The following is a 25,806-nucleotide window of genomic DNA, read 5'->3' as shown; positions in this document are numbered from 1 at the left end:
TCTGCACTTTTTTATCATAGGGCAAAGATTTTTGACGGAAAAATATGATGTAAGCTGTAAGCCAAAGTCATAATGAGCTCTATTACGACTCCTTAATTCTATGAAGAATTTTAGTTTCTTTTTAGTATAAACTTCAAGACTGCAATTTTATATGGGAGCTAGACTGTTACTTATAATAAGTACTCATTCATCTTACACAAAACGATGCACATATATTCAAATTAGAGCAATAAGAAGTTACACTGTATCATTTGCTTCTAAACGGAATTAGACATGCATCCAAACCTGGTGGTTGAACGACATCTGAATTTCGTTCCATCACAACTAGAGCTGAAAAATGAGCAGAGTCATATGCCAGTACGAGAGGGGAACGATGGCAATCCGCTGGAGGGCACTCCAGCGGTAGGTAGACCCCTCCAAATGGGATTGGGGCAAGATCCTCTCCATTCATATCCTGCAAGAAGTTAGCATTAGAAATACACTGTTACTTTCAATACTGATGGAACTGCATGTTTTATTATTACACAAAATAGTAAATTTCCACCTGCATAAAATGCAAATCTAAAAGTTTTGAGCTTGCATATTTGGAACATAAATAGCACAACTACAAACCACCACCACCACCACCACCACCACCACCACCAAACCTTCAGGTTTTTTTTCCTGTGACTAAAAAATAAAAGTTACAAATAGTGTCCATGTATAAGCTACTTACAACAGATTAAAACACTGAATTTACACAGTCATTTAATAACATTATTTCACAGTGATTTAATAACATTCTGTCCAGAAGGAAAGAGAATGTTCGAAATGATGTTCTCATGTTTTACCATTCTGACTTCATTGATAGCAGTGGCCTGAAACCCAGTTTTTACAACATGAGATTAAGTAACAGAGTGTTTCCTCTGGCTGTTAATGAGTTTATTCTTGCCAGGTTGCAGCTACATTATAAAATAATCTTGATACAATATTTCAGCGGTCCAATTGGCCATGATCTTCCCATGATAACACTGTTTGCTAAATCTTGCCAAAACTGACTCCTCCTGTGAACAGTGGCCTTTTTGTAAGCCACAGAGAAACAATAGCACCCGCATGAGGAATCACTGATGCTGCCCCCTAATGCAAAGTGAAGGTACAGTGTTCCAGTGGTGAAACATGTTAGAAACAATGAATCTGGGTATGGAGTAAGCCGCTTTGTTGGCTGTGTCAAAGATTATTGTTTTTAATATCAGATAAAACACACTGTGTGTGCATTGTCACCTATTCTTTTAAGCCTGAATCAGGGTTCCTCTACCTGTTCCTGACCTGTGCTGAATGTTTCAAGTTCCTCACTGAGATAGGACACTACTGATTTTTTATCTAGTTTGCTGAACATATATACCTTTCTTTGTGTTTTAGTTGTCCTTCATACTTTGGTAACCAATGTTGCCAGAACTGCATCATGGTCACCGATACCAATGTCAACGTGGATGTTCCCAAAGACATCAGGTTCATTCGTTGCCAACAAATCCAATATTTTTCCATCATAGTTGGGATTTCTAACTACCTGGTCTAGGCAGTTTCAGAGGATCATTAATAGAACTGTAATTTTCCCAATTAATTTTTGGATGGGTAAAGGCTCCACCAATGATTGCAGATTGCTTGGGGAAATTATGTACAAGTGAACTAAGGTTTTCTCCAAATTCTCAGTTACATCAGGAGATGTGTCTGATGAGTGATAGCGGCATCCAGTTATTTTATGCCCACCCTGATACTAAGCCCTGCCCAAACAATCTCACATGCAGCTTCAATTTCTATCTCGGCAGATTCGAATTTCTTGTCTATTGTGATGAATACACCATCTCCATTTCCCATTCGCCTATCCTTTCAATATACACTAAAATTTTCACCAGGAATCTCATTGCTATCAATTTCAGGTTTCAACCAGCTTTCTATGACTAGTATTATGTGAGCTTCATGCTTTTCACGAGTGCTTCAAACTATGGCATTTTGTTGCAAATGCTTCGGCAGTTTACCATCAGGATTTTAATACTCTCACCTGTGGGAGGCATTTCTTTCAATATTACACTGATACTTCTGGGTTTCCCACAGCAATCATTATTTGGACTGGATGGAAAGTTGCTTACTCTAAAAACCTTGTGTGCACCCCGCACACAGTCAGCTACCACAGTAGCAGCCTCTAATGTTTACTGCATACCTGACCTATTTAGGATTTTAACCCTATTGCACAAGTTCAGGAAGTTGCAGCCGAGCTTGCCACAGAAACTTCGAAGTCTCTGGTTCAGTCCTGCCACTCAACTCGGAACCACAGAGCTATGATCAGTTCTGTGGACAATGCTGCAAATTATGAGCTTCGTTGAAAATCGATGCAAAAAGGCTGGTGTTTTCAACCTTCTCTGCCAGTAGCTGGAATGACCCAAGAATGACCTCTAAGTCCAGATGACAGGCATCATTTGTCCCAATGTAAGCCACAATCTGCAGCTGGTTGTATTCTGCTTCCTCAATGGCTGCCAGAATAGCCTCTTCAACATGTTGAATGAGGCCCCCAGGCATACACATCCAGTGCACCTGGTGTCCTTTCCTGTCCCTTGCTGTAACTTCCGTAAATGGTACCATCATTCACCATACCTTTGAACCGTCAAAGATTAATAGACTCCTACCCTTTTGCATTAGCTGCGTCCTGACAATGGACAAAACAGGTTTCCCCAAAACAGGTGAAGTGAGACCCACTGGATCAGTTTCACTTTCAGTGAAAGATAGCACCTTAGACTAGGTGGTTAGGGGTATTGGTACAACATCCCGAGTTCTCCATGGTCCCCAATCACCCTGTAAGGATGCCACCTGCAGTCAAATGGACAGGTAATGACAGATCCTGTACTTTCTTCAGAAGAGACAGGATCCACAGGAGAGGATAGGACTTGAGGCACCTCTGGTACAGGTATCACAGGTACACGACTCTCGGGACATCTTTCAACACACCAAATCACAGTAGGTGCCATTCATTTGACATTAGTCAGGGCAATTTCCAGCTGCTTATGAAAATCAATCACCTCATCCTGTGTTTGAGAACAGCATTCACAATGGGGCTGCTTTTGGCTGGTACAATGTATTACAAGGCAATGAAGAAATAACTTTAAATTAAACCTGCTGATTGTCTTTTAATCTGTTGAGCTAAAAAGCTGCTAATTCCCTATAAGAACCGAAGCAAACACACAAAACAAGTTTTCTATTGAGGCAACTCAAAAATCTGTGGGAAAAATTACCAGTTTCCTAAAACATTTAGATGTTAATTATAGTAGTCAGCAAACTTGAAAATAAAGTTAATTTATGATATATGCAGATAATATATATGGCTACTTCTCTTTAAGGGGAAGCTAGATGTAACTCAATATGTTACTTAGAAAATATGCTACAGTAACTAAATCAACGCAAATTTGTTACAAATTACTCGTGCATTATGAAAGGACAATGGTAGCTTCCAAAAATTCTCAAAAACACATGTTTATCTCTGTTGATATGCAATGAAATTCAGGGTTGATGTATACTTTAGCTCAACTGTGAACCACAAACGATGGCTTGCTACGAATTAAATTATGTATCCAAAACACTTTTACTGCTAACGTATGAAAATGTAGTTTTGTAAGGGTCCCAAAATTCTGAAACTAACCTATTTCTCATACAACTGTGAAATGAAATTAGAAAAAGATTCTTTAGAGTGAGGAGAGGCCTACTGCTTTCAAGAATTTTAAAAGAGCACAATTTAGTTTAAGCCTACAATTGACAGTAAGAGTACTAGTTTATTGCGGCACTAGCAAATGTTCGAAGTTTCACAATATATCACAATGCAAACAGGTACTGATACAATCAATGAAAGATTACGCCGAAGAAGTGATGAGAACAGTAAAATATGTGAATCTAGAACTTTAAATCAACGCACATTCTTGTACAAGTAGTCTCACACAAGAGAAAAAAATCCTAAATCAGCTTTTATATATAAATAAATGTGTGTATTGCACAAATCTTTCACTTAGCTGATTTTGTGCATGCTTCTACACTGGTGTGCTGAAGAAGAACATTGCAGCATAAGTTTACCTCGATCAAAATTGCTAAAATGGCCAGCACCAACAAAGCAAGTCTTCTGCCTGTTGCAGTATTTAAATACAAGTGGCACTTATTGTCTTAATAAACTAACAACTTATTAATACTTCCACTAACTGAAGAGCACTCCTGAGCTTGTAACCAATTACTGCAGCTGCCAACACAAGACTAACTTCTTTACTTATAGTTAATGTACAGGCACCTGCCACAATGCATACCACACAGGGACAAAATGCTGTAACTTCTATCATAAGTTTGCCAAATGCAGAAAGGTAAGCTGTGTGCACTGTCGCAAATAAGCCCAGGGTGCTTACACTCAATACTAATGGTCAGTCTAGTTTATAGGAATGTCTTAACTCACTTGCACTCAAATGCATTATTTTTTAGTCATAAGGCTATTTTCAACATAACATTGAAGGCAGAAATGTTAATATATTATTCTTAATGTTACTCTTCAATATGGGCAAAGAACCTGAAACTCTTGTTATGCAACAAAAAAAGTCAAGAATGCTTAATCTAAAGATGTCTTCTAATGAACTCCGCTCTCAAACTTTCAATAATTTTTCATAAAGTATCCATGCTACAGTCAACCAAAATAATGAAAAATTCTTACTCAATGTTATTACCTTCAGCATCACATCTGCAATGACAACTATAGGTCTCCGCAGCACGTGTGCTAATGCAAGTACGTGAACTTCTTCAAGGCTCTCATACGTTGCATTTTCTGGTATCTCCTCCCTTAAATTAAAATAAAACAAAGGGAAATCTCTTAGCAGAGATGTTTAATGTATTTGGCAACGTGAAACTTTAATTACCGACCACTACATACAGATTTTTTTAAAGTGTAAAGGCTTTGGCTTTACAGAACATTATCAGACATCTGACTAATGCACATCATTATAGAGGTTCTGGTATTGTTCTTGATATTTAATCTAAACTTTTAGTTGACCAGTTTCACTGCCAGTATGCTTCCTCAGACCCATACGTCAATTAAGAACAACAGTATGAAACAGGCTGTATACTCACAGGGAACGCTCCATAAGAATGGAACTGCGTCTGCGATTCATTGACTTCCGTGGCTGAGTTGAAGCCATGCTGATTATGCTGTCCCATTCACGTTGCCATTCCTCCTCAGTATATACAAGACCTGCAGCTAGATTAGCACGTGTCTGTTGCCATCGCCAGCGTCGATACAAAGCTTCACGGCATGGAGAACCCGATAAGAAACCATGAAGAGCACGTCGCAGAGTCAGCAGTCTATCGTGGAAGCCCCACATTCCTGCAAGAGCACATGTTTACTGCATACATTCAAATTTCTTTGAACTATGAAAAGTTTTCCTGATCCCACCAAGGAGCATGACCAGTTATAGTCTGTCTATAAATGAAGAGTGGGCAGTTCTTGTGGTGGAGGACGTGGCAGACGGGGCCGGAAGGGACTTGGGGCAGACGGGGCCGGAAGGGACTTGGGGCAGACGGGGCCGGAAGGGACTTGGGGCAGACGGGGCCGGAAGGGACTTGGGGCAGACGGGGCCGGAAGGGACTTGGGGCAGACGGGGCCGGAAGGGACTTGGGGCAGACGGGGCCGGAAGGGAGGCGGGCAGAGGGAGTGGAAGGGATTGTTGAATGATGTATTACAACTGCTATGCAGAACAAAATTCTTCTCTTCTTAGACATATAAATATCTTCATCGTCTCACTCGTATCTCGAGCTTTACAGATAATTAAGTACATTGAGACATAAGAGTTGGTTTAAAACCCATATGAAAATATGAACATGCGACTTGACTACTCCGAGTCCAAGACATGCATGTACATAGCAATGTATATTCAATGTTCATCAGTCTTTTTTACAATCACCACAGACACTAACACATCAAAGAATACTACGTAATTATTCCTAGAGTTTTCATCACGTCTTCTGTGGTGCTGGTGGCAAACACTTGTCACCGTCAGTGACTCGCCCTTCTTACAATCTTCTAATAACAACCTTCTGACCTGCACATATAAACAGGTAGATCGGTAGAAACGTTCTCACTCTCCCGCACTTGTACCTAAAATATCAGGTGTTCGAGACGGTGGAAGGCCGAGTGTTTCTAGAAAATTTACCCCGAAATTCTTGAGGCACTACAGTGTTCCTATTTCCTTATTCATTTCTAATCTTACTCCTGCATTACCCCTAACTGTTGTTATATTTTAAGCCTGTATTCACCTGATCAGAAGTCCTGTTCCTCCAGCCACCAAACTTCACTAATTCCCATTATATTTAACTTCAACCTATCCCTTTCCCTTTTTAAATATAGACTTACAAGAAGATATGAAAGAGGTTACTACATAATTTTCTCACTCTGGTAACAGAGTCAGTTCGGTTGCCGATTATGGCCAATGCAGTGCCAAAATAGTCATCATTAGCACAGCAGAGTGTGTTTCTGTTGTTTGTGATGTCAGCAGAAATGCCTATTTGTAATTTGCACTCACAATGCAACAACTGTTGTATACGATCACACGTGTAGTAATATTCCGACAAGGACATGTCTTTCAGACATGTTGAATATTTAATGACTGTTTCACCTGTGCACTTGATAATGGCTATTAAGCTGAAATTGCAACATTGTGAAATAAAGAAATGTTAATGAATTAAGTAATCACTTAACAAATTATGTAATTTTGTGCAGCAATTAGTCAAACGAAACAACTTCAGGTTCAAGATGGAATAACAACATTATGAAAAGGACAGAGTGCTACTCACCACACAAAGGAGGCATTTAGGCGCAGACAGATACTATGAGAAGACTGCTAAACATTTAAGCTTGCAGTGCTGCTAGATGCACAATCAGAAATCTGTACTGCAGGAGGGGGGAGGGAAGGGAGAGGGGATGGAGGTTTTAAGGAATCAAACTACGAGGTCATCGGGCCCTTAATTCCCTGGGTGTCAATCTGTGAATAGTCCCCAGAGAGACAGCACATGGAAGGGAAATCCTGGTGGATTTGACTGTATCTGAGAATCACGAAAACAAAGAGAGAGAAGCAAGTAGAAGTGAAATAGGGGTACAAGGGTGAAGGTGGGATAATTCTCCACTCAGAAAGCAGCTGGAGGGCTCCAGACAAATTAAGTGACCTGAGACATGACCTCTGCATCCAACAAGTGTTTCCACATCTTCCCTTATCATAAGAACATTAACTTCATGGACAAGATTAAACCTTGGAAAGAGATTGGTGATGACGAGTCTGTCAACCGACAACAAATGGACAAGAGTAAGAAGAATTGAAAAGGGGGAAGGGCAGGAGCCAGGCCAAACCACTGAGCAAGTGCAGCCGTTGTCCCCTCTGGATTGGAGTAGGCAACGAGGTGCCTCTCCAATCTCTCAATTGGCCAATAAGACTAATGCACCCTACATCACAGACAGGAGTAAAAACACTTTCACAGGTAAAACGTAAAACCAAATCTGCCACTTTGACGTCATCTGCTAGCACCAGAGGTAGCGTGTCAGCAAGTTTCAGGTACACTGTAAGGTGGCCAAATTAGGGCAGTCCAGTAGGATGTGGGCCACCTAGAGATGAGCAACACACTGACAGTGGGGTGGATCCTCACTTCAGTGGATGTGGACAAGGGTTAGCAATACGGCAAATGTGAAGCTACAGTAGCTTTCCTGCAAGAACCGCAAAGGGAAGACTGCCCACGGTTGTTATCTCCCTTACGGTTAGCAGTTTATTCAGAGAAACTATGGCACACCAATCCGCATTCCAAGCATCCAACAACTGTCAGTGTAGAGTTGACTGAAGGCCTGGTTCTGGTACCCCATCTCCAAAGTCGGCATCCTTTTTTTTTTTTTTTTTTTTTTTTTTTTTTTGTTTGTGGTTTTAGGGCGCAAAACTTCTATGGTCATTAGCGCCCAGCCCGTGACGTAGAAAACAGGGAAAAAAAAAAACGAAGTTTAAAATCAGCAGCAATGGAAACAAAGTCAGAAAATTTGAAAAACTAAAGGCAGAAGGAATGCTTAAAAGTCCACTATAGAAAGGGGTTGGTTGTCCCCAAAAAAAGCTTCAAATGACTGACGTCATTTCACTGTCACTAATAAACTGTAGAACGCGGTCAGCTGAGCGCGTGTCATCTGCTAAAATCGACGATAGATCAGGCGAGAGCTGTAGACGGGAGCGTAACGGATTAAAATAGGGGCATTCAATTAAAAGGTGTCTGACCGTCCACAGCTGAGAGCAGTGGGGACAGAGTGGGGGAGGATCACCGCTTAAAAGATGTCGATGACTAAAAAAACAGTGCCCTATCCGGAGTCGAGCTAAAATTACCTCCTCCCGACGACGCGTTCGGGAGGAAGAGGTCCAAGCGCAAGGAAGGGCTTTCACTTCCCGCAATTTATTGTGGGGAAGTGTTGACCAATGCGCATGCCATAAATGAGTAACTTGGCGACATAAACCGCTCCGTAGATCGGTAGACGGAAGAGACTGAAGAGCTGGCCGAGGAAGAGAGACTGCAGCCTTGGCCGCTATATCGGCCGCCTCATTTCCACAGATACCAGCATGTCCCGGGAGCCAGAGGAACGCCACTGAGACGCCCCCCAGGTGGAGCAAGCGCAGACAGTCCTGAATCCGGTGGACCAGAGGGTGCACAGGGTAAAGAGCTTGGAGACTTAGGAGAGAGCTGAGAGAATCTGAGCAGATTACGTACTGTATCCGCTGATGGCGGCGGATGTAGTGGACAGCCTGGAGAACAGCGTAAAGCTCCGCAGTATAAACCGAACACTGGTCGGGAAGCCGAAAGTGATTTGGGGTGTCGCCAACAATATAGGCACTCCCTACACCTAACGATGTTTTCGAACCATCGGTGTAAATAAATGTGGCTTCCGTCATTTGTGCACATAGAGCAGCAAATGCCCGACGGTAAACAAGTGTAGGGGTACCATCCTTGGGAAATTGACATAGGTCTCTGAGCAAGTCGATCCGGGGACGGAGCCAAGGCGGTGCTGTACCCCAAGTTGTCAAGAAGGTTTTAGGAAAGCGGAAGGAAAGAGAATGGAGCAGTTGACGGAAGCGGACTCCCGGGGGTAGTAGGGAGGAGGAGCGGCCTGCATACCAGACATCAAAGGAGGCGTCGAAAAAAAGGTTATGGGCCGGATTAGCAGGCATGGAAGACAGATGGCTAGCATAACGACTCAGAAGGACTGCCCGCCGATTGGACAGCGGAGGTTCAGCAGTCTCAGCATAAAGGCTTTCCACAGGGCTGGTGTAAAAAGCTCCAGACACTAAACGTAATCCACGGTGGTGGATAGAGTCGAGACGCCGAAGAATAGACGGCCGAGCAGAGGAGTAGACTATGCTTCCATAATCCAATTTCGAGCGCACTAAGGCGCGATAGAGGCGGAGAAGGACCACTCGGTCCGCTCCCCAAGAGGTACCATTCAGGACACGGAGGGTGTTAAGGGAACGCAGACAGCGAGCCGAAAGATAGGAAACGTGAGAGGACCAGCACAGTTTTCTGTCAAACATAAGACCCAAGAATTTAGCGACGTCGGAAAACGGAAGGGTGACAGGACCTAGATGTAAGGAGGGCGGAAGAAACTCCTTACGTCGCCAAAAATTAACACAAACGGTCTTACTGGGTGAGAAACGGAAGCCGGTTTCGATGCTCCACGAGTGGAGGCGATCGAGACATCCTTGAAGACGTCTTTCAAGAAGGCTGGTCCGTTGAGAGCTGTAGTAGATCGCAAAATCGTCCACAAAGAGGGAGCCCGAGACATCAGGAAGGAGACAATCCATAATTGGATTAATGGCGATGGCAAACAGTACAACACTCAGCACGGAGCCCTGGGGTACCCCGTTTTCTTGGGAGAAAGTACGGGAGAGAGTAGTGTTCACCCGCACCCTAAATGTGCGCTCTGCCATAAATTCGCGAAGAAAAAGGGGCAGCCGGCCTCTAAAGCCCCAAGAGAACAGTGTGCGGAGGATGCCTGTCCTCCAACAGGTATCGTACGCTCTCTCCAGATCAAAAAATATTGCTACCGTTTGGCGTTTCCGGAGAAAATTGTTCATGATATAAGTGGAGAGAGCAACAAGATGGTCAACGGCAGAACGATGCCTTCGAAATCCGCATTGGGCTGGTGTTAAAAGACTGCGGGACTCCAGCCACCAAGCTAAACGGTAATTCACCATACGCTCCAAAACCTTACAGACACTACTCGTGAGAGAAATGGGGCGATAGCTAGAGGGGAGATGTTTGTCCTTTCCAGGTTTCGGAACGGGAACGACAATAGCTTCCCGCCATCGCCTGGGAAAGGTACTGTCGGTCCAAATTCGATTATAAAGGCGAAGGAGGTAACGCAGGCTATGGGTTGATAAATGCAGCAACATTTGGACATGGATACCATCCGGTCCTGGGGCGGAGGAGCGAGAAGAAGAGAGTGCATGTTGGAGTTCGCGCATGGAGAAAACAGTATTGTAGCTTTCGCGATTTTGAGAGGAGAAAGCAAGATGTCGCACTTCCGCTGCACGTTTCTTCGGGAGAAACGCTGGCGGGTAATTTGAAGAGCTCGAAATCTCAGCAAAGTGCTGACCCAATGAGTTAGAAATTGCGACGGGATCCACTAAGGTATCATGCGCGACCGTGAGCCCAGAGACCGGGGAGAAACTAGGTGCGCCTGAGAACCGTCGAAGCCGACTCCAAACTTCCGAGGAGGGAGTGAAGGTGTTAAATGAGCTAATAAAGAATTTCCAGCTTGCCTTCTTGCTATCGCGGATGACGCGACGGCATCGCGCACGGAGCTGCTTATATCGGATACAGTTGGCCAAAGTTGGATGGTGACGGAAAATGCGAAGAGCACGTCGCCGCTCACGTATTGCGTCACGGCATGCCTCGTTCCACCAAGGAACTGGAGGGCGCCGGGGCAATTCGGAGGTGCGTGGTATTGAACGTTCCGCAGCTGTGAGAATAACGTCGGTAAAATGTGTGACCTCATCGTCGACGCTGGGAAAGCGACGGTCATCGAATGTCGCTAGAGACGAAAAAAGCGTCCAATCGGCTTGGGCAAACTTCCAGCGTCGCGAGCGCATATATGGCAGTTGAGGCTGCAGTCGAAGAACACATGGAAAGTGGTCACTCGAGTGTGTATCATCAATGGCGAACCATTCGAAGCGCCGAGCTAGCGGAACAGTACCAACCGCAAGGTCCAAATGGGATAAATTTGCCGTGGAGGCAGATAAAAATGTGGGGACCCCAGTGTTGAGGCAGACTAGATCCGCTTGGTGGAAGACGTCTAGCAATAGTGAGCCACGTGGACAAGGATGTGGAGATCCCCAAAGCGGGTGGTGGGCATTGAAGTCCCCAACCAACAAATAGGGGGGTGGAAGCTGATCAAGAAGATGAAGGAGATCAGCTCGTGCCATTGGTGTAGACGATGGAATGTATACCGTACAAAGAGAGAACGTGTACCCAGAAAGGGAAAGACGGACGGCGACAGCTTGGAAGGAAGTGTTTAAGGGGATTGGGTGATAATGGAGAGTATCATGGAGCAGAATCATGAGTCCTCCATGGGCTGGAGTGCCTTCAACAGAGGGGAGGTCATATCGGACGGACTGAAAATGAGGGAGAACAAAGCGGTCATGGGGACGCAGCTTTGTTTCCTGAAGACAGAAGATGACCGGCGAGTAGGATCGTAAGAGGATCGACAATTCCTCCCGATTGGCGCGAATGCCGCGGATATTCCAGTGGATAATGGACATTGGGTGAACAGAAAAGGAGGAATGTGACCAAGGGTGCTGTCAACTCAACGACTGCTCTGAGCTTGCGACCGACAGCATGGAATGGCATTCAGTCGAAGGCAGAAGATCCTGATCCATAGGTTGGTCAGGAGCAGCTCCTGCCGCCAACGATCGGCCAGTTGACCGGCCACCAACAGTGCGCCTCGGCGACACAGAAGACGGCCGAGGGCGATTTCCGCCAGGAGGTGCTGTAGATGGGACACGCCTCGGCGGAGAAGGAGAGGAACTGTGTTTCTTCGTAGCCTTCTTGGAGGTATGTTTAGATGAAGGAGGAACCGATGGTTGTGAAGTTGTAGTACGTAAAAACTCTTCACGAGAATGCTCTTTTTTTGAAGACTTGGCGTCTGACTTTTGGGCTCGAGATTTAGCAGAACCCGACGAAGGGTGAGCCATAGAGTGGGCAGGTGAAAGAGGTGAGGTTGAACGGGCGATCTTTGCGCTGGCCGATCTGACGACCGTGGTACTAAATGTGAGGTCGCAAGTCTGCGTGGCCGCCTCCTTTGTTGACCGAGGAGAAGCAAGGACAGCGCTGTATTTTCCTTTCTGAGGCACGGTGGGCTGGCGACTGGCGAGTAACTTTCGAGCAGCAAAGGTCGACACCTTTTCCTTCACTCTTATTTCCTGGATCAGCTTTTCGTCCTTGAAAACGGGGCAATCTCGAGAGGAAGCAGCGTGGTCACCCAAACAGTTGATGCAGTGAGGGGATGGAGGTGGACAAGCACCCTCATGGGCATCCTTGCCACACGTAACACATTTGGCCGGATTGGAACAGGACTGGCTGGTGTGATTGAACCGCTGACATCGATAGCAACGCGTAGGGTTTGGGACATAAGGGCGAACGGAAATGATCTCATAGCCTGCTTTGATTGTTGATGGGAGTTGAACTTTGTCAAATGTCAAGAAGACAGTGCGGGTCGGAATGATGTTCGAGTCAACCCTTTTCATAACCCGATGAACAGCGGTGACGCCCTGGTCAGACAGGTAGTGCTGAATTTCTTCGTCAGACAATCCATCGAGGGAGCGTGTATAAACGACTCCACGCGAGGAATTTAAGGTACGGTGCGGTTCCACCCGGACAGGGAAGGTGTGGAGCAGAGAAGTACGCAGCAATTTTTGAGCCTGGAGGGCACTGTGTGTTTCTAACAACAGGGTACCATTCCGTAATCTGGAACAAGACTTTACGGGACCCGCAATTGCGTCGACACCTTTCTGAATAATGAAAGGGTTGACCGTGGAAAAGTCGTGACCTTCGTCAGACCGAGAAACAACAAGGAACTGTGGTAACGATGGAAGAACCGTCTGTGGCTGAGACTCAGTGAACTTACGTTTGTGAGCAGACATAGTGGAAGGTGAGGAAACCATTGCGGAAGAATCCCCCATGATTACCGGCGTCTCCGATGGCGCGCTCCTCCCTTGTGGGGGCCCTCACCGAGGGCACACCCGCCTTAGGTGATTGTTCACACCTCAGGTCACACCTCCCGACAAACGGACGGAGGGACCAATCGGCACTTTCGGAAGGTATCAGCTCGGGTAATCACCCCTCCCTGGGCCTGGCCGTTACCAGGGGGTACGTACGTGTCCTACCTGTCTACCCGGGGCGGGGAATTACGCGTTACCCCGTCACCGGCTACGCTTGGAAGTGCGTGGGTCGGCCTTCAGACACGCACAGGGAGGAAAAAAGAGAAAGGGAAAGGAAAGAAGAGGGGGTCTCAAACGCCGCAGCGGAGAAAAGGGCAAGGAGAAGAGGGAAGGAAAAGAGAAGGACAGAGGAAGGACAGGGGAAGGATGAGGACTTGTAAGTGAAGAAAGCAAGTAAGTTGGAAAAGTTTCGAGCGTCCGTCTCCGGACGTAGGCACAAACCATACTCCCAGAGGGGGAGAAAGGGAAGGAAATAGTCAGAGGTGAGGGGGGGGGGCGAAGATGGGGGACGGGGAGGGATGCGGAAAGGGAAGGGAAGGTATGCAGCCCGGAAAGGAAGGAGGGCCACATTAGCTCGGGGTCCCGTGCTCGCTACGCACGTGTCCACAAAAGAGTTGTGGACCCCCTGGGGGGAAGTCGGCATCCTGATAGCCAACCCATCAGCACGTACATTCGCAGGGATCCCAACGTGACCAGGGGTTCATACAAAGATGACCAACCATCCAGCATGGTGGAGGTCATACAGGAGATCACGTACAGGCGAAATCGATGGGTGTTTGTCGACAGCCTGAAAACTACTCAAGGAGTCAATGCCAGCACAAAATGGAAAATGGCTGAGGTCTCTGGCAATTCACTGCATCTTGCATGTGAATAGGCTAAATTGGTTCGTCCATTGATCGTAAAGCTATCGATGTATACCACCTCCGAGCCTACAAATATTCAGGAACAGACGGAAAAAAACCATAGGGTCTACGGAGTCTTAGGACAAAGGAGAGGTCGAGGCAGGTCCAAGGACGGGGTGCATGCCACTGGTGCACATGCAAATTCTCTCTAACAAGAGGCAACAGTGGGGAAAGACGGAGTTTAGAGCAGAGAGTCTGTATGTCAATTGTGATTGTGACTCCAGACAACTGCCTCTGTTGTGGGAGACAGATGTCCCTACCACGAGCAAGTACACAGTAGTCCAGACAATCAGGGGAGCAGTGAATATCTATTGCACAGCTAAGCAACAGCTGTTGGCACCTAATCTTTATGCGAGGGATGCCAACCTCCGTGAGTAGGCTGTTCACAGGCCCAGTCCTACAGGCACTTGTCATGAGTCGGACTCCACAATGTTGTATCGTGTCCAGCATCCACAATGCTGAGCCATACGCCAGGCTCACATAATCAGGAAGAGACGACAGGATCAGAGCCTTGTAGAGCCACAAAAGTAGAGAGAGGTCTGCACCTCAGCTGGTGTTACCGAGATGGTGGAAAGTATTAAAGTGTGACCAGCATGTTTCCTTAAGCTAACAAAGATGTGAAAGCCACATCAACCGTGCATCAAAGACCAGTCCCTAAAAATGAAAAGACTCCACCACAATGAACACTGGGCCCTCGAGATAGAGTTCTGACTGGAGATGAACAGAACGACGAGGACAGAAGTGCATGACACATGTATTGGCACCAGAAAACTGGAAGCCATGGGCAAGAGCCCAAGCCTGCACATTTCTTATGGCACCTTGTAGTCAGCTTTCAGCAATACCTGCAGTTGAGCAGCAATAATAGATGCAACGGTTGTCAGCATACAAGGAGGGTGGCACTGTAGACCGCACAGCTAAAGATAGTCCACGATAGCCATTTAAAACAGGGGCACGTGCAATACAGAGCCCTGTAGAACACCATTCACTTGTATATGGGGAGTACTGTGGGAAGCAGCAAATTCAGCCCACACAAGACATTCCACACAAAAATCAGGAGTTGGCCCCATAGAACCCACTTATGAAGGACAGTAAGTACATAGTGATGTCATGTGGTGTCATAAGCACGATGCAAGTCAAAGAAGACAGCAGTAAGATGCTGACACCAAGCAAACACTGTCTGAATAGCAGACCCTAGGCAGACAAAACTGTCAGCAGTAGAATGGCCTTGACTAAAATTGCCCTGGGGCGGGGCCAAAAGACCCAGATAATCAAGGTACCAATACAACCATAGGTTTCACCATATGTTCGAATAATTTGCAGAGGACATTAGTAAGGGTAAATAGGCAAGAGCTGTCCATCTCAAGGATGTGTTGACCCAGTTGCAGTATTGTGATAATCATACTTTCTCACAATTGAGATGGGATCTCACCCTCGTTCCAGCTACAACTGAAAATGGGAAGCATGTGACATTGGAAATCTACTGATAACTCATCATTTTTTGTTTTCTGTCTCCTTAGTTGCTTTCAAATTCTTGTAAGTATTTTCTGTCTACACAAATGCTTAAAACGCTTATCAGTTGTTTTTCGTGGAGGTATGTTCCGCCTATGCAACTAATTGAAGGTAGTTTTTTTATTGCCATATGCGTTTTACTTCATTTATTTGTGAAGCATCTTCAGTGGCCTGTAATACGTTTCTTTTTATACATAATAAACGTATTATGTGGTAGTTACAATATGTTGGTATGTTACATTTTGTCATGTTTTACTCTTGTTTTTTAGGTCAGAATCAACTTTTGTAGCACAAATTTCATGCTGTGAAATTATCGTCTGGCGTTACTTACGATTTCCAGCGCTGTTAGCTCATGTGTGGTGCTGGAGATGTATTCGTTAGTTTCCAAGCTCCATTTGGCCGATTTCCAGCATTGTTTCACCCACATTTGATTCAACACATCGTATATATCACTCGCACTTTTCATTTTGTGATCAAGATATGTGCGTTTTCAGAGTGTAGTGTCGTCAACTGTCATTGTGTTTGTCGTCTTTTGTTTGTGTTGTGTGTATGGTTTGATATTTTTCATTTGTTTTGCTTGTTTGTTTTTATATATTTTGCAATGACTCTTTGTAGGTGAAAGTTTTCTTGCAATGTCAGCAGCTTTTTGTTGAGATTATTCACTCAGATAACTCTCGTCTCATGTTCCATGTTTTATCAGGTGTTTGGCCAAGGTAGAATGACTATTTTCATATTTCCAACTTATTATATGTTCTTTATATCTAGTGTTGAAGTTTCCAGATACACTAATTTAATTTCTTGGCACTCTAGCTGGTACATACCTGCTCCTTGGTATTTATCTGGTTTGTCTGTTGTTTGTAATTTTGTTGGAGTGTTGGTTGGTTGGATTAAAAGAGAGGGGGAAGGGGGGGGGGACCAAACTAAGAGGTCATCAGTCCCTTGTTCTGAATAAAACAATGCCACAAGTATGAGAATATAATAAACTAGACTGACAACTCAAAACAGAATGAAAGGAAAAATCACAACTACAATGAAGGGCAACAAATGTGTATATGGACAAAAAGGGTCAAGAAATGCAAGAAACGGGATGAAGAGATTAAAACAACAAAGCAGATTACCATGGCTGGGTGACCATGAGAATAAAAAAGGAGAAGCCAGCCACTCTGCAACACATTTAAACCTCCACCCTAGAAGCACTAGGGTGGAGGACACAGATGGACAAAGGACATGCGCTAAAACTTAGATCAAATGATAAAACCCACCCTCATGAATAAAATGTAAAACTAAATCAGCCAATGAGGTGTTGTCAGATAAAATTAGCAGAAACGAGTCCCGTAACTCAAGATTTCGTCGCTGGGCAGTCGAAGTGGGACAGTGCACCAGAATATGGGCCACTGTCAACCAGGTGCCGAACCTACATTCAGGCAGGTCTTCATGGCGCAGGAGGCAACTGTGGGTTGCCCAAGCGTGGCCAATGCAGAGGCAGCAGAGGACAACTTATTCCTGCGAGAGGCCCGCATGGAAGTCTTCCAGACATTTGTAGCCTCCTTAATGACATGTAGTTCGTTGTGTGTACCGTTATGCAATTCCGTCTCCCAAAGCCAAAAGAACCCTACGCCATACGTCAGAACGTAGGTCAGGTTCAGAGATGCCAATCTCCAGAAGCAGTTTCCAAGTAGCCTGTTTGGCCAGCCTGTCAGCAAGTTCAATGTCTAGGATGTCAACGTGTCCTGGGGTCCACACTCAAACACCACTGAAAGACGGGACCGGGGGTGGACGCTACCAAAGGATGATTAGGGTAGCACTGGTCGATAGCTTGTAGGCTGCTCAAGGAGTCAGCATACAGAAGAAACGATTCCCCAGGACATGAACGGATATACTGAAGTGCACGAGAGATGGCCACCATCTCTGCAGTGAATACACTGCAGCCATCAGGCAAGGAATGCTGTTCAAAATGGCCTCTGAGGATGTAGGCAAAGCCAACATGACCATCAGCCATCAAGCCATCAGTGTAAACCACTTTAGAGCCCCGGAACACGTCAAGAATCGCGAGGAAGTGATAGCGGTGGGCAGCACAAGTAACTGAGTCCTTAGGGTCATGCGAAAGGTTCAGACAAATTTGCGGCCTAGGTGTACACCGTGGAGGTGTATGTGCACAAATCTGGATGGGAGGTGGTAAAGGGAAGGACTCCAGTTCAGACAGAAGGGATCGCACGTGAACCACAATCGTTAGCAATGACCTGGGCTGCCGATGTGGGAGATGAACTGCTGTGGGTAGAAAAGGGAGACGGTAATTCGGATGCTCAAGAGAACTATGAATGTGTGCAGCATAACTGGCGAGCAGTTGCGCACGTCAGATCTGCAATGGAGGGACTCCGGCTTCCACCTGGACACTGGTCACCGGATTCATTCTAAAAGCTCCCATCGCTAGGCGAACGCCACAGTGGTGCACTGGGTCAAGTACACGCAATGCTGTTGGTGCCACTGAACCATAAACCAGACTCCCATAGTCAAGGTGGAACTGAACAGGGCTTTGTAGAGCTGCAGCAGAGTAGAGTGATCTGCACCTTAGTTGGTGTTGCTCAGGCAGCAGAGGGCATTGAGGTGCTGCCAGGACTTCCACTTAAGCTGACGAAGGCGAGATAGTCAAGTCAATCCAGCATCAAAAACCAGTCCTAAGAATCGATATGTCTCCACTACAATGAGTGGATTGTCATGAAGGTAAAGAAAGTTCTAGTTCCAGATGAACAGTATGATGCTGACAGAAGTGCATAACACATGACTTAGTGACCAAAAACTGGAAACCATGGGCAAGAGCCCATGACTGCCCCTTGTGGATGGCTCCCTGTAGGCACCGCTCAGCAACACCAGTAATGGTGGAGCAGTACAAAATGCAGAAGTCATCTGCATACAGAGAGGGTGAGACGGACGGTCCTACAGCAGTGCTAGACTGTTAACTGATACAAAAAAATAGTAATACACTCAATACAGGGCCCTGCGGGACCCCATTCTCCTGGATATGGCGGGAATTATGGGAGGCACCAACTTGGACACAGGAAGTACAGAGTGACAGGAAGTTTTGAATAAAAATCGGGAGAGGGTCTCAGAGAACCCACCCGTATAGTGTGCCAAGGATATGATGTCACCAGGTGGTGTCATACATTTTGCGTTGATCAAAAAATGATGGCAACAAGGTGTTGTCATCTGGAAAAGTCTGTTCGGATGGCAGACTCGAGGGACACAAGATTATCAGTGGTAAAGCACCACTGGTGGAAGCCGCCCTGACATGGAGCCAGTAGGCCACATGACTCTAGGACCCAACCAAACCACCGACACACCATATGTTCCAGCAGCTTACAAAGAATGTTGGTGAGGCTGATGGGCCAATAGCTATCCACAGCAAGCGGGTTTTTACTGTGTTTGAGCATTGGAACGATGGTGCCCTCCCACCATTCTAAAGGAAAGATGCCATCACAGCACCACATCCAGTTGAAGATAACGAGGAGATGACGCTTGTAGTCAGACGAGAGATGTTTAATCATCTGACTGTGGATCTGATCCGACCCAGGAGCTGTGTCGGGGCAATGAGCAAGTGCGCTGAGGAGCTCCCACTCTCTAAATCAGGCGTTATAGGGTTCACTGTGGCGTGTAGTGAACAAGACGACTTTCCTTTCCATCAGCTGTTTGAGGGTGTGAAAGGCTGGGGGGTAGTTCTCAGACACAGAGGCTCGAGAATAGTGCTCAGCAAAGTGCTCGGCAATCACATTTGCGTCGGTATATAGCATGCCAGTGATGGTAACACCAGGGACAACTGTTGGGGTCTGTTGCCCAAACAGACATCTGATCTTCATCCAGACTTGGGAAGGTGGCGTATGGCACCCAATGGTCGACACGTACCTCTCCCAACACTCCTGTTTCCGTCATTTTATAAGGTGGCATACATGGGCATGGAACCACAAAAACGCTATCAGATGCTTTAAGGAAGGGTGCCGCTTGTGCCGTTGTAGAGCTCGTCAACACTCTGTAATTGCCTCAACGACTTCCAGCAACCACCAAGGGACTGTATTTTACAGGGGGCACCCTAAAGAGTGAGGGATCATGTTTTCTGCCACAGAAACGATTGTTGTAGTCACCTGCTCAACCATCGCATCAATGTTACAGTGTGGGGGAGATTCAACAGTGACCACAGAGGTGAAAATTTCCCAGTCCGCCTTGTTTAAGGCCCATATGGGCAGGCGTCCATGGGCTTGACGTTGGGGCAGTGACAGGAAGATGGGGAAATGGTCACTACCACACAGGTCGTCATGTACTCTCCAGTGGATAGATGGGAGAAGTCCTGGGCTGCAAACTGATATATCAATGGCCGAGCAGCTACCAAGAGCCACACTGAACTGTGTGGCGGCTCCAGTATTTAAGAGGCAGAGGCCGAACTGAGACAGTAAAGTTTCGACATCTCTGCCAATGCCAGTAAGCACGGGTGCCACCCCACAAGGGGTTATGGGCGTTAAAATCCCCCAAAAGTAGGAAAGGTTTAGGGAGGTGATGAATCAGTGCAGTTAATAGATTCAGGGATACTGCACTGTCTGAAGGAAGATATACATTGCAGACGGTTACTTCCTGCATTGTCCTCATTCTGACAGCCACAGCTTCAAGAGGGGTTTGAAGGTGCACAGTGTCACTACAGACTGAGTTTAGGACATAAACGCAAACTCCACATGACACTCGATTATAGTTTCTACACTTCCTGTAATATCCCTTACAGCCATAAAGGGCAGCGGTCCGCATTGCCGGGAGCCACATTTCCTGGGGGCAATGCAGAAAGCAAGTGTAAAGCTTAACAGTTGCCGCAGCTCAGACAGGCGGTAGAAGAAAACTGCTGCAATTCAACTGGAGGACGACGTCATTGTGAGACTGGGAAGGTGTGGAGCATTCAATGAGGCAGTTTACGCCGCAGGGTCACCTGTTGCCACCAACATTTTGCCTGAGCAGTCTAAATCTATTGTGACTGAAGGTCCAGCAAGATCTAGGTCCTCAGCAGACACCAGAATATCCAACCCATCCTCAGATGCAGAGCTTTTAGGCAGCAGTGGTGTGGGTGCCACCGCAAGCTCCTTGTTCTTGGAGGTGGTCTTTTTTGATTTCTCGTGCTGTTCCTTGGGTTTCCCTGGCTGGGAGGACTTCACTGAATCAGTCCCTGGGACTGAGGATGAGCGTGAAGCCCTACGACCAGCTGCTTTTGGGCTCTGCAGCCACTGAAGGGTGTAATCTTTCCCACTAGCAGAAAATTGGGAATGGAGTGACCCAAGGGAACCCTTTCTAGCGAGACGAGACGAAGAAGCCTTACGCTTCACTGGCTCAGAAGTGGGATCTGAAATCCCCAATGACTGGGGAGGATGGGGGGAGGGGGGGGGGGGGGGTGTTGCTCCTGAAGTAGGTGGTGCAGAGCAACAGGGAGGGAAGGGCCCCACCACCATCAAGGGGACGGGTGTAGTCTCCCAGTTCTGAGAGGCGAAGTGTAGGTCAGTTGGTCCAGTGTCTTATATTCCACAATTTTCCTCTCTTTCTGTCAAATTCTGCCGTCTGGGGAGCAAGGTGAATGATGGTTTCCACAGCTGACACAGATTGGAGGGGGGGGGGGGGGGGTGGGGGGCGGCGGCGGCATATGGAGTACTGGGATGCGACGGACAGCCACAATTTTGACAGGTGGGGCTGAAAGTACAGTGGGAAGACACATGGCCAAACTTCCAGCACTTAAAGCACTGCACTGGGGGAGGGATATATGGCTTGACATCACAGCAGACTACCACCTTGACATTCTCGGGAAATGTGTCACCCTTGAAGGACAAGATGAAGGCACTGGTGGCAACCTGGTTATACCTTCGACCCCGATGGAAGTGCCAGATGAAATGAACACCTTGCCATCCTAAATTGGCAAGCAGCTCTTTGTCAGGCTGCAAAAGGAGGTCCCTGTGTAATATAATACCCTGAACCATATTTAAGCTCTTTATGAGGCGTGATGGTAACAGAAACATCCCCCATCTTACCTCAAGTGAGTAATGCCCATGACTGTGCAGAGGATGCTGTTTTTATCAAAACTGACCCAGAGCGCACAATGGACAAGCCCTCCACCTCCCCAAACTTGTCCTCCAAATGCTCCACAAAAAACTGAGGCTTCATGGACATGGAAGATTCCCCATCAACTGTCGTACATGCGAGGTACCGGGGTGAATAAGCTTCACTGTCATCCTAGCCTGTTGTTCCTCCCATGGTGTGGACAGCGAGGGAAACAATTTGGGGTCATATTTCTTAGCACTGAAGTTAGACTTTGCCCACTTAGAGACTGCTGGCGGTGGACCACCAGTACAAGATGACATACTATGTTTCATCGCGTGTCATCCACCCTGATGCCACCCACTCTGACCAGGGGCTCTCCCCACAGGCACCACCCAGCCGCAGCAAAGGCCACCTGGCAGTATGGCCATTGACGGGAGTCCCGATGCCCCAGGGTGATGGGCATCTACTTCTTGGCATATGTGGGGAGTTAATGGTGCAGGCATCAGTGGAGCGATCCCTGTATTATCAGGGGACTACAACCAACAGGGTACATGGTGGCCCCACCAAAACAGACTGGCTACCATGCTGGATATGAGGTGCAAAGAAGTCCATGGTTATCGTCAGCACAGAAAGTGACACTGCATAGTGCAATGTGGAAAACACACCAGGGAACGTGTCCTTGCCCGAGAGATGGAGAATGGGTGGGACTGCAATGCGATGACAAGAAAGTGGGCTAAAAATCTCAATGCACGATGGACACGATGCATCATGTAAGGCGCCCTTCTCCAATTGGCTCGCTCTTCGTGAAAATTTTGAAAAATGGAGGTCAAATCCTATGGGGGACCATCACACAAAGGCCGAAATGTGTGAGACTCCTTCTAGTTGCATCTTACGACAGCCGCCCCCCCCCCCCCCCCCCCCAAGAAGAGGAGATCACCGACTCAGCTGCCAACAGAATGGCTGCAATTGTGCTATGGAAAATCTCATCAATACCTCCATGAGGCAGTGTGTGAAGGGTAACACTGTCATGAAAGCACCTCAATCAGCTTTGGAGAGAGCTCATCTGGGTGGATACCCTGGCAAATGATGTGCTAAGGGAGTTCAAAAGACTGGAAAATGATCATTGTCACACAGATCTTCATGGACTCTCCCATGGATAAATGGGAGAAGCCCTTGGCTGCAAATAGAGAGATCAATGGTTGAATAAGACCCACGTGCGACACTGAAGTGTGTGGGGACACCAATACTCAAGAGGCAAAGATCTAACTCTGTGAGCAAGTTTTCAACAGCTTTACTGCAGCTACTGGTTAAAGTTCCACCCCACAAAGTGTTGCGTGCATTGAAGTCACCTAATATTAGGAAGTTTGGGGGGGAAGGGGGGGGGGGGGGTGAGGGGGGACCTGAGAAAACAGAGCAGACAATGTGTTCTGGGACACTTTATCATCAGGAGGCAGATGCAAGATACATGTTACAGATGGTAAATTCCACAAATGTCTTCACACGGACAGCCACAGCCTCCACAGTCATGTTGAGTGACACTTGTTTGCTGTAGACAGAGTCCAGAATATAAGTGCAAACATCACACAAAGCTCTTTCATAGTCAGTATGATTCTTAAAATATACCCAGTAGCTCCTGAGAAACAAGTTTCCTGGAAGGTGATTCAAAGAACAGGGGAAGTGCACAAAAGATGTCATAGCTCAGCCAAGTGGCAGAAAAAAAAACTGCTAATTCCACTGGAGGATCATGATATCAGTAACCTGCAAGTGCGTGAAGCGACCAAGGAGGCAGGTCAACCTTCAGCACCACCTGCTTCCACTGTTTTTTTTTTTTTTTAGGGCGCAAAACTGCTATGGTCATTAGCACCCAGTCCGTGACTTAGGAAACAGTAAAAAACCAAAAATGGAAACCAGCAGCAATGGGAACGAAAGTCATAAAATTGGAGAAACTAAAAGCAGAAGGAAGGCTTAAAAATCCACTACATAAAGGAGTTGGTTGTCCCCAAAAAAAAAAGGCTTCAAATGACTGACGTCATTTCACTGGCACTAATAAACTCGAGAACGCGATCGGCTGAGCGCGTGTCATCTGCTAAAATCGACGATATATCAGGCGATAGCTGTAGATGGGAGCGTAACAGATTAAAATAGGGGCACTCAATTAAAAGGTGTCTTACCGTCCACAGCTGAGAGCAGTGGGGACAGAGTGGGGGAGGATCGCCGCTTAAAAGATGTCGATGGCTAAAAAGACAGTGCCCTATCCAGAGTCTAGTTAAAATTACCTCCTCCCGATGACGCGTTCGGGAGGAAGAGGTCCAAGCACAAGGAAGAGCTTTCACGTCCCGCAATTTATTATTGGGAAGTGTCGACCAATGTGCGTGCCATAAATGAACAACACGACGACATAAAACGCTCCGTAGATTGGCGAAGGGAATCAATTGAATAGCTGGCCGAAGAAGAGAGACTGCAGGCCGAAGAAGAGAGACTGCAGCCTTGGCTGCAATATCAGCCGCCTCATTTCCACAGATACCAACGAGTCCCAGGAGACAGAGGAACGCCACCGAGACGCCCCCCAGGTGGAGCAAGCGCAGACAGTCCTGAATCCGGTGGACCAGAGGGTGCACAAGGTAAAGAGCTTGGAGACTGAGGAGAGAGCCGAGAGAATCTGAGCAGATAATGTACTGTATCCGCTGATGGCGGCGGATGTAGTGGAAAGCCTGGAGAACAGCGTAAAGCTCCGCAGTATAAACCGAACACTGGTCGGGAAGCTGAAAGTGATTTGGGGTGTCGCCAACAATATAGACACTCCCTACACCTAACAATGTTTTCGAGCCGTTGGTGTAAATAAATGTGGCGTCCGTCATTTGTGCACATAGAGCAGCAAATGCCCGACGATAAACAAGTGAAGGGGTACCATCCTTGGGAAATCGACAAAGGTCACGGAGCAGGCAGATCCGGGGACGGAGCCAAGGCGGTGCTGTACCCCAAGTTGTCAAGAAGGTTTTAGGAAAGCGGAAGGAAAGAGAATGGAGCAGTTGACGGAAGCGCACTCCCGGTGGTAGTAGGGAGGAGCGGAGGCCTGCATACCCTACATCAAAGGAGGCACTGAAAAAAATGTCATGGGCTGGATTAGCAGGCATGGAAGACAGATGGCTAGCATAACGACTCAGAAGGACTGCTCGCCGATTGGACAGCGGAGGTTCAGCAGTCTCAGCATAAAGGCTTTCCACAGGGCTGGTGTGAAAAGCTCCAGACACTAAACGTAATCCACGGTGTTGGATAGAGTCGAGACGCCGATGAATAGACGGCCGAGCAGAGGAGTAGACTATGCTTCCATAGTCCAATTTTGAGCGCACTAAGGTGCGATAGAGGCGGAGAAGGACCACTCGGTCCACTCCCCAGGAGGTACCATTCAGGACACGGAGGGTGTCGAGGGATCGCAGACAGCGAGCCGAAAGATAGGAAACGTGGGAGGACCAGCACAGTTTTCTGTCAAACATAAGACCCAAGAATTTAGTGACGTCTGAAAACGGAAGGTTGACAGGACCTAGATGTAAGGAGGGCGGAAGAAACTCCTTACGTCGCCAAAAATTAACACAAACGGTCTTACTGGGAGAAAAACGGAAGCCGGTTTCGATGCTCCAAGAGTGGAGGTGATCAAGACATCCTTGAAGACGTCGTTCAAGAAGGCTGGTCCGTTGAGAGCTGTAGTAGATCGCAAAATCGTCCACAAAGAGGGAGCCCGAGACATCAGGAAGGAGACAATCCACAATTGGATTTATGGCAATGGCAAACAGTACAACACTCAGCACTGAGCCCTGGGGTACCCCGTTTTCTTGGGAGAAAGTACGGGAGAGAGTAGTGTTCACCCGCACCCTAAACGTGCGCTCTGCCATAAATTCGCGAAAAAAAAGGGGCAGCCGACCTCGAAAGCCCCAAGAGAACAGTGTGCGGAGGATGCCTGTCCTCCAACAGGTATCGTATGCTCTCTCCAAATCAAAAAATATTGCTACCGTTTGGCGTTTCCGGAGAAAATTGTTCATGGAGAGAGCAACAAGATGGTC

The 25,806-nt window shown here is 46.8% G+C and overlaps 1 protein-coding gene across 2 annotated transcripts in view; it reads right to left on the bottom strand.

Annotated features, from left to right (window-relative positions):
- Positions 1-25,806, bottom strand: part of LOC126412625 (OTU domain-containing protein 7B-like) — a 121,863-nt gene that overhangs the window by 50,790 nt on the left and 45,267 nt on the right. For both annotated transcript variants that reach the window (XM_050082302.1, XM_050082300.1), the window contains exons 5-7: positions 5,125-5,377; positions 4,725-4,836; positions 286-454 (exon numbers count right to left, since the gene is read on the bottom strand). In XM_050082302.1, the coding sequence (XP_049938259.1) occupies positions 286-454; positions 4,725-4,836; positions 5,125-5,377 (534 nt within the window). The remainder of the gene's footprint in view (positions 1-285; positions 455-4,724; positions 4,837-5,124; positions 5,378-25,806) is intronic.

This window comes from Schistocerca serialis, chromosome 7 (assembly GCF_023864345.2).
Source record: "Schistocerca serialis cubense isolate TAMUIC-IGC-003099 chromosome 7, iqSchSeri2.2, whole genome shotgun sequence".
Classification (NCBI taxonomy): domain Eukaryota; kingdom Metazoa; phylum Arthropoda; class Insecta; order Orthoptera; family Acrididae; genus Schistocerca; species Schistocerca serialis.
This window is presented reverse-complemented; position numbering and strand designations above follow the sequence as displayed.